The 12,789-nt window shown below is 41.4% G+C and overlaps 2 protein-coding genes and 1 long non-coding RNA gene across 5 annotated transcripts in view; 2 read left to right on the plus strand and 1 right to left on the minus strand.

Annotated features, from left to right (window-relative positions):
- Positions 1-12,789, minus strand: part of LOC145422353 (uncharacterized) — a 203,909-nt gene that overhangs the window by 67,516 nt on the left and 123,604 nt on the right. The window lies entirely within an intron of this gene.
- LOC145422483 (uncharacterized) lies at positions 3,336-6,285 on the plus strand. Of its 2 annotated transcripts, none has more exons than XM_080293928.1 (7): positions 3,336-3,446; positions 4,722-4,861; positions 4,997-5,116; positions 5,299-5,332; positions 5,424-5,459; positions 5,861-5,960; positions 6,050-6,285. In XM_080293928.1, exons 1-7 carry the CDS (start codon positions 3,407-3,409, stop codon positions 6,123-6,125), a joined length of 546 nt encoding a protein of 181 aa, XP_080150054.1. In that variant the 5' UTR covers positions 3,336-3,406; the 3' UTR covers positions 6,126-6,285. The 2 variants fall into 2 exon arrangements, with proteins under 2 accessions (XP_080150054.1, XP_080150053.1); XM_080293927.1 differs by having other exon boundaries at positions 5,424-5,471; positions 6,050-6,262.
- LOC145422450 (uncharacterized) lies at positions 8,579-11,420 on the plus strand. 2 transcript variants are annotated; one of them, XM_080293861.1, is made up of 7 exons: positions 8,579-8,928; positions 9,882-10,024; positions 10,185-10,304; positions 10,549-10,582; positions 10,670-10,705; positions 10,961-11,066; positions 11,148-11,420. In XM_080293861.1, the coding sequence occupies exons 1-7, from the start codon at positions 8,724-8,726 to the stop codon at positions 11,242-11,244; spliced, it is 741 nt and encodes a 246-aa protein (XP_080149987.1). In that variant the 5' UTR covers positions 8,579-8,723; the 3' UTR covers positions 11,245-11,420. The 2 variants fall into 2 exon arrangements, with proteins under 2 accessions (XP_080149987.1, XP_080149988.1); XM_080293862.1 differs by having other exon boundaries at positions 10,670-10,687.

Consider the following 12,789-nt stretch of genomic DNA (forward strand, 5'->3'; position numbering starts at 1 on the left):
CAAAGCAACAGACAGTGCAGGATGGGTGGAGCAGGTGGAGACGATTGTCAGAGGTAATGCGTGACAGAAGGATAGCAGCAGGTGTGAAAAGGAGAGTTTACAAGATGGCAGTGAGACCTGCTGTGGTGTTTGGTTTGGAGACAGGAGGCCGAGCTGAAGATGATTTTCTTTGGGAGAAACCGGGATGGACGAGATTAGAAATGTGCACATCAGCAGCCTGGCTGTGGATCCAGCAGCTCTCCTGTAGACAGGAGTCTCTCCTGGCATTTCTGAACAGTCCAATTAGACCTGCACTGTATAATCCAACATCCTTTAAACATCTCTGCTCAGGTGCTCTCCACAGCCCGACTCACCAATGTGCTTCGGTCATGCGTTCAGCCTAGTACTGTGGGGTGAGCTGTGGCCATCTGGGAGACGTCCAGTTGACCTTTTTCCAAATTTCAACCTCACACTTTAAAAAAAAAAAAATCCAACGTAGACATTTTTAAGGACACAGGTCTCACAGTATGTTTAAGGCCTGTTTATGACCTTAAAAAGGTCGTTCATGCTGGAAACCCCTCCAGTGGACCTGAGTTAAAACAACCCTGCAAAGAACAGTGAACCAAATTTCCTCCACAGTGGTGTGAAAGACTCACTGACAGTTATCAGTAAATATTTGATTGCAGTTATTACTCCCAAGGTGCGCACAACCAGTTAGTCTTGTTTTGCTCTATTATGTTGACTCCTTTTATACTTGACACACATATTTCTCACGGAAGACCCTTCTTCTGTACCAAACAGTTCACAAACACTTCACTGTTCCCTTCCTGCTTCACCAGCTTCCTCCCTGAAAACTTGACTTGACTTTATTCAGGAATGATTTAAGTGAACATGGCTGAAAAGGCTGAAAATGGGTCAGTGTGTTCACATTACATCACCCTTTTCATGAATTAAAAAAGATGACTTTGAATGCTTTATATATTGTAATGACATTTATTTTATTTGAACATACAGTGTTAAAAATAAACAAACAAACAAAACTATCCTCACCTACTCCCTATCAGCACTGTGCACCTGTGTGGTTAATGTAGAAAGATTACTGGAGATTAAACATAACTAAACATAATTTATTGCCATGCAGTGAAACTGATGGTTACACAGGGTCTGTAAATATCAGCTGCTGATAAAACTTGTTTAATGGTGCTTTCATTTGTTTACATACTTTCAAAATAAAGCAGTCTGGGTGAAGTCGTCACGTTTCGTCATCACGAGCGAATGATTTCGCCACCCTACGCAGCGGTTGCATCAGGTCATTAATATGCCTTTTTTTTTCAGAATCCTTCCTGTTTTGTTTTTTTCAAAATAAAATCACACATTAAAGACATTAACTGTAAAATATGTTATTAAAAGGCTACTGGGGGGAATGATAAAGCAGGCACTTTTTGCTGGCTCAGTATGAGTGGTTGCTCAACAGGTTTAGCAGCAACATCAATAATCAAACTCCCACTTCAAAGTTTTGACTGTTTACAAACCTTAAAGCTCATCTTTAACTCAGTCCAGCACATCTGAATCAAGTCACATATATTTTTGAATAATTAGAAATATACTAAGATTTAAAGACTTTACTGATGACAGGTGACATCAGAAAAAACTGTGGCTGAGTGCACGGTCAGTGTGCCATCTCCAAAGGAAAAATCCTTGATTGGGTGTTTTGGTGATGGTAATGGAGACGGTCAAGAGTTTACATTCAGCATGGATGTAATGTCAATGAATGTCATGATAATTTGTGAGTTTTAATAATTTCTTTGAACTGATTGGTGAAATGATTGTACAGCCTTTAACAACATTAGGTTTCAATAGACTCAAGTGTAGACATACACACCTTTAATATATGGTTAAATGTAACTTAACAAGTTGTATCTTGACCAGATGCTTTTTAGTATCCATCAACATGCTTCTGGCAAAGTGCTTTTTTTGGGGGGGGGGGCTTTTTTCTGGTTTATTAGATAGTAACAGTGAAGTCTGACAGGAAAGTGGAGGGAGGGTGAGGGGAAGACATGCAACAAAGGCCTGCTCATCCCGGTGAGCTAAACTGGTGCTTCTGGCATAATTCTGGTTGGATATTTAACCACTAGTCTCCGCAGAAAAGGTGGAGTCTAAATTAAAATTGGTTAGTTTCCTGGCACGGACCCGACTTCAGATTTTAAATAAGGTCGTGGCTTTAGCGTTAGCCTTTTTTATTTATTCCAAAACCAGGTTTAATGTGTCCTGTTGGAAAACCCCATCATGTCCAAGTTTCAACTGTCTCAGACAATTTGAAGGTAAATGGTAAATGGCCTGTATTTATATAGCGCTTTACTAGTCTCTAAGGACCCCAAAGCGCTTTACATATCCAGTCATCCACCCATTCACACACACATTCACACACTGGTGATGGCAAGCTACATTGTAGCCACAGCCACCCTGGGGCGCACTGACAGAGGCGAGGCTGCCGGACACTGGCGCCACCGGGCCCTCTGACCACCACCAGTAGGCAACGGGTGAAGTGTCTTGCCCAAGGACACAACGACCGAGACTGTCCAAGCCGGGGCTCGAACCGGCAACCTTGCGATTACAAGGCGAACTCCCAACTCTTGAGCCACGATCGCCCCTCGAAGGTAGTCCTGCTCCTCTTTCTTTATTGCGTCCACTTTGTGTAGTGTGCCAGCACCACTGCAGGCAGAACAGCTTCTGATGCTCGACAGCTGGTTCAGTGTTCTTAGCTTTGAAAACCGAATCTTAACTCGTCCAAACATACCACGCGTCATTGATGCCAAAGAGCTCAATCTTTAAAACTCTTCCTGAGACTGCATTTGGCTCGTCCATGTGGGCTGCTGCACATTTTTGAAGCAGGTGCTTTTTATGGTCGCGACCCTCGCAATCCATGATCATGTGAAACTCTCCAGTGTGGAAGACCGATGACTCCACACATTGACCAATACTCATTGGTCTGAGTATCAGTGGTTCCAGTGAGAGCTGCCAAACAATCCTTATTATGCTGGCAAAGATCTAATCAATCATGATCACTAAAGGTAACAGGCCTTGGGCTCGTTGAGTCGACCTTCAGCAGAACTTATTAAAAGATTTAAGTGAATGTGTTTCCATGTGATTCACATAATTTTTATGCTCGTCTAACCTTTCAGTGACTCCCTTTGAGCTGTGAATGAGTGCATCCCCATCTGAGTAGAGGATGAAGCTGATCAGAGATCAGTATGTGTTAGTTTGCAGTGAGTCTTCCCTTTCATGTGTTTTAAATCATATAACTCTCAGCACATTTTATTTTGAAGGTGTGGCATTGAGCGTTTTTTTGAGGGGGAGTTTTGGTAGAGAAGACCGTGTGAGAACAAAGACAGGAGCTCAGGAAGTTGAGCATTTAGTCACCAGAGCGATGGCTGGAGGGTGGAGGCTGAGCGCTGCGCTGCTGCTGAGTGAGTTTTGTTAAAGAACTTTTAAAAAAGCTTCCTGGAAGCAGAGCGTGTGTGCTCTTTATGACGAAGGGGAAAGTATTTTTATGTGGTGAATGTCCGTGTGATTGTGAGAGGATGAGGGTGAGATTGCGTCACTCGGTATCCAGTCAGCCTTCGACAGCTTTCACTGTCTTTACTTAAATTTACTCGAGCAGTGATCCGATCTTGTTTTACTAACAACCTCGGGAAGGTAACACTAACATGTTTCCTGTTGTGTAATCTGCACTGCAGTTATTTCCACGTGTCTGTGGCTGGATTCATCGCCGCGTCCTAAACTGACGATTATCTGTTTTTCTTTAGAGGAAGTTTAGTTTAGTGTAGCAGAGGAGGTTTCGTTCAGATTTTTACAGTTTGGTTCAGGTTGGTCTAAAGGTCTACACACACACACTCACTCACTCACTCACTCACGTGTGTATGTGTGTGTGTGTGCTTGTTTGACAACAGAAAACCAACACGAGTCACGAGCCAGACGAGTCACAAGATCAGGCCATATTACATCATTTCCTAGACATGACACTCCCCTGCGGGCCCACCTTTCTGTTCCAAAACTTGAACATCCGGATATTTGACTTTGTCAGTGATTTAAAAAAAAGATTTTAAAGAAATTGAGCTTTGTACAGAGTGCAGGTTTCCCCAAACACTCTGAGTTATTACTGCTATAGTGACCAAGTGACCTTTTTTTATGCGACTGCGTAGCATTTTTATCAGCTGCCCCTCCTCCCACACGAGACAATGTTTACAAATGTTAACACGCCTGACAAATACACAAAGAAGGGACTCACAAGGATCAGAATGACTAACACACTGTAAGCTGACCAAAGCTAAAAGTAAACTAAAACTGATTCACTCAGGTTTAAAAATGGGTCATTCATCTCCACAGGATGTAGTTAATCTGTTAATTGTTGTTATTTAAGCTCAGCAGAGAGCTCGTCTTTGGCATCAGCTAAAAAAAACAGCTTCATAACAATAACTCTGGCCTCAGACCACAAATATAAACTTCCAAACTTTATGCAAACTGCACTCAGTACACTGTTGTATGGATTATGCAAAAACATGCGCCCTGCATAGTGTTTCTTTATTTGATATAAATCAGTTGCATGTAACTGTCTCACCTGAGCACACTCTTTGCCTCGACGGTTATATTTAAATGTACAACATGCTTAATAACGTTTGCATTTATTTATAAAGCTCACTGTAATTGGTCAGAATAAAGAAACCTCATCTTTCTGTTCCTAGGTGTGTTCGTGCAGGCTTTGAGCGGGCAGCCAGTGAAGTGCACCGTCTCCCATGATGGTGGCACGACCACGTACGCCCTCCAGACCGAGTTTTCTGACAAGGATGTGCAGAAGCCTGAGTTCTCGTGGTTTAACATCTCCGTGAGTGACCTCTCACATAAATGTTCTCTTATATATATCATAAACTTTAAAGGGTTCCATGTAATTTGTATTTATTCGGGATTTTGTCGCATGACAGGCTGATCATTTTTATTTGTTTTCATTTGCTGACTTTAGAAATACGTCCTCGCCAACCACCTCGATCAAATTGCTGTGGTGATAAGTCGCAGCTTCAACGCTCTCACTGTCAGAGCTTGCATCGAAAACCTTTTCTGTGAAGGACACGTCAACTCCAAGGTACAACCCTCCAAATATGAGAAAAAACTTTATTCCACACTGGAGGGAAAAAACTTGCCTGTGTTATCGGACGTGTTGTAGTGTGAATAATGCTGTTTGCTCAAGAGAGGTTGAGTTTACTCTGCAAATCTGCTAATCACAAGTACTTCATCCTAATAACTGTCTCTTTTTGTTTTCCGTAGGGGAAACCTCTCGACTACACGGCCAACTGCACCAGTGAGTATCGCTGCCCCGTCCTCACATTGTGTCTGGTTTTTGTTTTCATCAATTTTGAAGTAAAATATGAATTTCTCGTGTTCTTTTGCAGCCGTCTGCCCTCCCGTAGCTTTGCCCGGAGACCAAGGTGAAAAAAACAGTCAGTATTTATGTCACTGTGTCTGTGTGTCACTAAAAGAGACGAAACTGAAATGAAACGTGATTAAATCACAGGAATGTTTGGCAGCGTCTGCATGTTTTCACACGTGATGAACAAATACAGGAAAGGGCCTCATTATTAGATAACACATATCTGTAACACCAGTTACAGTGGAGAGATCAAACTTTGTTACACTAGTACTTTTTACCCGCTCTATTTATTTATGACATCATCTTTAAATAACAGTGTTGCATGCTGTGTGACGTCCCATTCAGGCTATTTAAGAGAGGTAATAAACTCTGAGAACGTGACTGTTTTTATTAGCTGTGAATAATTTATTTGGCCTTTAATGCAATATTAAATATTATTAAATCTGTTTTCCTTCTCAGGGAACTCTCATCACTGGATCATCCCTGTCATTGTCATTGTCATAGTGATAGTGATAGCGCTTGCATGCATCATCCTGTGCTGCAGAAATGAAAATCTCAGGTAATCTTCTCCCCGTATATAAATCATACAATGACATGCTGTGTCCTCATCTGGCGTGTTCATAACTGCTGCTCTGTTTTCATTGGCAGGAGATGCCGCTGTGGGCAAACCAGAGGACTTTACATCGTCGGGAAGAAAGAAGCAGCAAAGCCAGAAATTGTGTAGAAAGAACAGATCTGAAACGATGATCTTTCCCCTTTTTTCACTTTGAAGTAGAGTGTGCATGAAAAGGTTAATCTCCACCTGTGAGTGGATGCTTTCTGTAGTTTCCCACTGCATCTACACAGTAAGTGTAGATGCAGTGGGAGTGTGGACACTTCCTCTGGACTCATCTTCAGTTTCTCTTTGTTCGTACTTTGGCACAGTTAATGACAGCACAGTGGTGGTAATGAGTGACAGAATGACACTTATGTGACTGGATGCTGGAGACTTGAGGTGCTAAACTCTAAGTCATGTGTGACCTTTTATTTTAAGCATTACTTAATGATGATAATAATAATAATAATAATAATAATAATAATAATAATTCGTCTCTGAAGCAGTGGGCAGCCACTGGGCGCCCGGGGAGCAGCGTGTAGGGACGGTACCTTGCTCAGGGGTACCTCAGGGTAGCTGTTTAGTGGATTCGAACCCTCCTGTTTTGCATTATACTTGCCAAAGCTGAACCCCAGCTCACTGATTAGTGTCACTGTAACTGTATCTGGCTACGGCCTCGATCCCATTGTTGATTTTATTCCACTTGCCGGTTAGCTGTGAGGGATTGGTGCACAGGTGAAAAGTTCTCTGGGCTGTGGAAGCTCTCAGACTCTTTGCTGCACCAGCGAGTGCACTTTGAGGAGCCAAAAAGCATTAATACATTAATACAACCCCCCCCCCCCCCCCGTGTAAACCAGCTGTGGAAGCTCAGAGACTCATAATGCAGCACCAGGGCGTGCACTTTCAGTGTCCTATAGCATTACAGCACATAGTATATATAACATATAGTAATATAAAGATGAATATAGATGACTTACTATCTATATGCTACTGATATTTTATAATATGAAACTATATTATTTATATATAAATATATTATTTTTATTATTATATAACTTATAAAGATGAACATTGCGATCTTAAACTACTCGTCATGTGTCCTCTTTACGCTGTCCTTATGAAGTGTATATTTTAAGCTGTCAATCAAACATTTGTTTCTCTATCTGCTGTATTACTGTTTCTTTTTCACTCATTAAAAGCTTCTGCTCAGACTCATGAGCTCATTGTGTTTTTTGCAGCTCATGCTTGGTTTTAGTTTGTTTTTTCTTTCTTCCTGTTTTTCCTACAGGGGCTTTTTTTGGGTCTTCTATCTGGTGATATGTTCTGAGCCAATTGAAGCTGAGCAGGTGGGTTGACACATGCACAAGGAAATGATTGGTCATGTTTGTGCTGCTGCCACTTCAGAACACGATGCCTCTGCACATTTAAGTAATGACAGTCACGAGTCTTGTTCTGGGGTGGGGGCTTTTTGATGAAGCTACAGAGGAGTCCTTAAACGTTCTTCATTTTTTTTGCTGATGTAAAATTTAAAAATGTAGTTATAAAATCCAGAATGCATGCTGGTGCTGCGGGTGGCCGTGTAACTCCAACAGCATTTACTGTGTGTGTACATAACAGGAAGGAAGAGGGCAGAGGGGCTTTTCTAATTCACTGCAAGAAAAATCACTGGTGGGAGTTTCCCTGCACATGAACCTGCAGCGACACTCCAAACTCGTTGCTTGTTTATATACAGTATGTATCTTTAGCTTATATTCAGCCACAGACACAAACTGTTTGACCCAAAACATTGACTTTCACACATGCTACTCCATAACATGGTGATGTCACCGTGTTTCCCTTTCTGTGAGGTTACTGCAGGTCAGACAGCAGCTTATGTAACATTACAAGTATACAGAACACGCATGGATGTGGTGTGAGTAGTGTCAGCCAATAGGGATGAAGCCGTCTGGCAGAGCATGCCATAGTATACAGTCATCCTCACGTTGAGGTAACTAGGCCACAACCGTGTGACCTTACGTGACTGGTGTGCATTGCGGTGGAAGAAGAATTTAGAGATTTCCTGGAGCGTTCAAAGAATTTGCAGTCTCAGAACAAACCAAACCAAAACAGTCTGTCAGCTGCTGTAATCAAAGTGGTTTTAATCCTCATGGCCATATAATGAAACAGCTCGAGGTGGATAGATGTTAAAAAAATGTTATAAATATAAGTAGTGGTTAATAAAAACAAAGAAAATAAAGAAGAAGAATGAGGTCAAGTTAAGTAACCGTGTTGCAATAAACACTTCTGTTTTTTATTATTTGCAGAATGACATTGCAAAATGTTTATATTTAAAATCTGAAACCATAATTTTGGCTCTGAGTCTGTTTCTTTGGTTTCCTCTTTCCTTGTGTTTGGGTCAAAGGTCAACCGAATCACAACAGTGTGTGTATAGCATAAACCATGTGGTTTATGATTATTTTTCTCCAAAGGACTTCTTGATTCTCTCTGCGTGGCTGATGTGAGATGACTTTAAAGTCATTTTTGGTCTTTGAGGTGTGCTTTGGTTCATTATGAACTTCTCCACAAACCGGAGGTTGGAGCGTGACTTTGAAGAAAGGAGCACTGCTCATCCTTCATTTTTTAAGCTACCCAAAAACTTTCTTCCTATTTTTTTCTCATTTCTTTTTATTGTTTTGGCGGCTGAATTTTGCTACGTGACTCCCTGCAAAATCCTTTTTCTGATGTGTTATGATTTGTAACCTGTGGCTGAGAAACACCTCGGTCTTCCCCCAAAGAGTTGGAGGAAGTAGGTGGAGGAGTGAAGGGCAAGATGCGGGGCCCTGCGATGAATTAAAGGTGTGGTCTCTGTGTGGAGCTTTCAAAAGAAATCTGCAGTTCGTTTCAAGACAGAAGGACTGTGAAGACTGTGAGACACCGGCAGCGATGCTTTCAAGTGAGTAAAGAACAAAAGACTTTCAGTGTGAATAACCTGAGTGAGTCTGCTGCATTGCGTTGTTTCTGCACTCATTTAAAATATGTTTCCTGAGTATTTTGCATTCATCGTTTTATTTGTGCCTTTTATTTGTTTTTCCTGTTAGAATGAGTTCAGTTTTCCTTCAAGCACTTAAAGCTCACCTTCACTCCCAGCTTCACTGTTGCTTTGTTTTTGGGTCTTTGCTTCACTTTTTTTTGTTGAAAAAGAAGAAAGCAAAGTGGCACATTTATGCTATAAATGTGACGTTGCAGCTCATTTAAAGCTGACCAAGCATGTGTCATGACAGAAGTCAGGCACAAAGATAAGCATCGCTCTCACTGTTTGAACTTGAGCGGTGTGAGCGTTAGTGGTGTTCCTTCCTGTTTACCTGATCGATAATCAAGTCAGAGGCCGAGGAGACGTCTGCTACAGTGTGTAATGAAGTCAGTGGAGTTGATTGCTGTGACTAATTACTGTAGGCTCCACTCAGATCTGAGCGAGTGATTATTGGTCTAGAATCACCAGCTGTCAGACCTAATATGAAACCTGTCCAGACAATCCCGTATTTCTTCAAGGGAAGTGAGAATGTATCAAAAATGCCCCGACTGAAACTTTAACAGTTATTGGAGAAGAAAAAAGAAGGCGGCACAAAGACTGTCACATGAGAGCTTTTCCTATACTTAAAGAACCCAAAACACCGCTTTTAAGCTTTATCTTACCTCTAATCTGCAGAGTGTGTTTATTTTTCAAGTTTGGTATATCAGTATACCTGAGCTCGTCACTCCAGTACAGCTGTATGCACGGATTAGGACAATGTCTGTTTTTCATACAAGCATAAAGACATTAATGGCGGTTTTGAGTCTTATTAGCTTGTTTGTGTTTACCATAAATATAAAGATTAAATACCAATAAAAGCACATTTTTGTCCACAGGTAGACTTCAGCTCTCCAGCATACAGGACTTGATGTGCAATGTGTCCCACGGTGGTGGCACAGCCAAATACAACATCCAGAAGTTTGTTGATTTCATGGATGCAAACAGATCCAAGCTCGAGTTCTCCTGGATCACTGCAGACGTGAGTAGGACGACTCAGAGCAGCTTCCCATTTTAAGATGTGGTTAACACTATTATCATACATTTAAGGTCAAGCTTTATTCAAATATATCTGTAAGAACATGTGATTTTGTTGTGTGATGAACTGTTTTTTAAAATTTCTTTTTATTTTCTGACTTCAGAAAAGTGTCCTCGCAAACCACCTGGACCACGCGAAGCAGGTGATAAGTAGCAGCTGCGACACTCTCGTCACCTCAAGCTGCTACCCAAACGTTGTCTATGAAGGACATGTCGTCTTAGAGGTATATTAGAGCATAAAAGACAATCTAAGATGTGAGGGTGAAGTTTCTGTGCTTGCATGGTTTGTGGGCAAAGTGTTTTCGAAGAACAGTAAGGGCGCAGAGGCTTAGTTTAGGAGTGGGTTCGCTCGCTGTGGAAATCTGATAAACATGCTCAGAAGTATCGCAACCACATAGTAAACTGATAAACTCTCAGTTAAATTCTCAGATAAACTGAGACATCTAATTGTCTGTTTATTTTCCACAGGGGACGGTTCGAGATTACACAGCCAATTGCACAAGTTAGTCACCGTCCTCCCACATGAGCAATGTTCTGAATTTTTTCTTTCATGTGAAGTTTTTATGACTTTTCTCTCTTTCTTTCACAGCTACCTGCCCTGCAAAAGGTCTGTTTGATGGAAAAGGTGGGACAAAGTCTTAATCTGCATAACGTATGATTTTTAGATCAAAGTTAAAAGGAATTGGTGATTAAGATGCTGGAAATTTTCAACCGCACGCATCTTCTGTTACTTGGAGTAAAATTGCTGCAGCTGCAAAACCACAGACAGCTGTCTTTCACTTTCATTCTTACAGCACAACAAAAGTCATGCATCATAGAACTAGAATGCCTAAAAAGGAAAAAGTGTTTTGAGGAAACTGTTTTTGTGATTTGGTACTAGGGGAGTCCTGCTTGACTGTAATCCCTCCTTTCATGATTGCTGTCATGGTTATCCTGACAGTCCTACTGCTGGCAGGCCTCATGGTGTGCCTCGTGCGCTCTAGAAGGTATTCTTTTAATTGTGTCAGCATATAAATGCATCACAGTTACCTGACGTGTTTTAAATAGTTATTCTCTTGTCACTGAAGAAACAATGGTGCGCCCGTGATGCAAGACTCCGCACTGCAGAGGAAAGTCCGAATACCAGCTGATGTGGAGATGGGAAATCCGGAGAGCAGCGTGTAAAAGTTTCTCTGCACATGCTGGATTCAAACTTTGTGTTGATGCCTCTGCAGTATTTTATTAATGATATTCGTCCGTTATAGATCTTTGTTTTTCTGTGTTTTTGTCAGGCAGTTACAGAAACACAGCAGAGTTTCCACTCAGGACCCCCAGTATAATAAATACGCTTGAATAATAAAGTCATTGTTTTAGTGCATTAATGTGTAAAAATGTGTCCACCGGGTCAGTAGATCAGAGCTGTAATGGCCCTGACAAAGGCCACTTTCATGACTTCATGGGCTATTCTGCTACTACAGGGTTACCAAGTAAGAGTATGTCATAATTTATTAGAGGATTTAAATTTTTATGAGAAACAAATCAGCAACTTAAGCTTTAAAATCAGTGGATTGAGTGAATGCTGTGTGCCTCTTTAGACTGACCTCCGCCTGCTGCAGGTACTAGAAAGAAGGAGCCTGCAGCAGTTTACAAGAAAACCCTGACAAATTTAAAGTTGCAGCACTTTATCTGTAGATGCACTTGGATCCCAATGGGAGCAGCTGAAGACATGGCTTTTCTTCACTTTTAAACTATGCATGCAGATGGTTTGATGAAGGGCTTTTATTCGGGTTTTAATGTGAAATTTACGATGGCCCAGAGAGATCAAATCCACTGGAACTTGGAGAAACATCCACAAGTAGAAACACAATCATCACATAATTGATGTGAGATTGTAGATACATGTGTGCTATTAGCTGTTTGCTCTCCGTTTGTCACTTCCACAGCTGCTCCGTCACATTATTGTCTCACTTCCTTGTTTTCCAAAGTTGCAGTGCGTTTGACCTCTCAGGGCCTCCGTGGAAAAGTTTGTAAGAAGAGACTCCTCACTAGTGAGGGTCAATTTTAAGCTGGTTTGCTTTGTAGATGAAATATATATTTAACCCAGCTGTATCGCAGTGTGATTTCCTTTTGTTTAAAATCAATAAAATCTTCTGTTTGTGATCATGATTTTGTCTTTATCGTGTGTTGTGGGTGCAACTTCTTTCTTTTTTTCACATCTTTCAGGGACAGAAGCTTTTCAGATGAGAGGGAAAATTTGGTTCAATTTTATTTTATTTATTTAGTGAAAATCACAACAACAGTCATCTCCAGGCCCTTAATATTGGAAGGTAAAGATCATACAGCGTATTGTACAGTAATTCAGGGAAACCCCCAACAATCTGACCACTCCCTATGCGCAAGCACTGCTTTGGGAAGATTTTCCTTCCCACTGCCAATCTAACAGGAAGAATCCTCCTGCAGAAGGGAGGGAGACAGGACAAAAGACATGCTGTGGAAGAGAGCCAGATAACTGATGATTAAATGCAGAGTGTTATATAAACACATGGTCAGAGAAAGTGAAACGCTCGGTGCATCATGGAAGTCCCCCAGCAGCGTACGTGTGTCTGCAGAAATGTACGCAGGACCTTAAACGTCAGCCCACTTCCCTTAAGCTGCAGCATGTAGGAGCGTGCACACGGATATATTTTATCTTTGGAGCCATTTGGAGCTCAATTCGGCTCTGCTACAAAT

The sequence above is a fragment of the Astatotilapia calliptera genome, chromosome 19, assembly GCF_964374335.1.
Source record: "Astatotilapia calliptera chromosome 19, fAstCal68.1, whole genome shotgun sequence".
Classification (NCBI taxonomy): Eukaryota; Metazoa; Chordata; class Actinopteri; order Cichliformes; family Cichlidae; genus Astatotilapia; species Astatotilapia calliptera.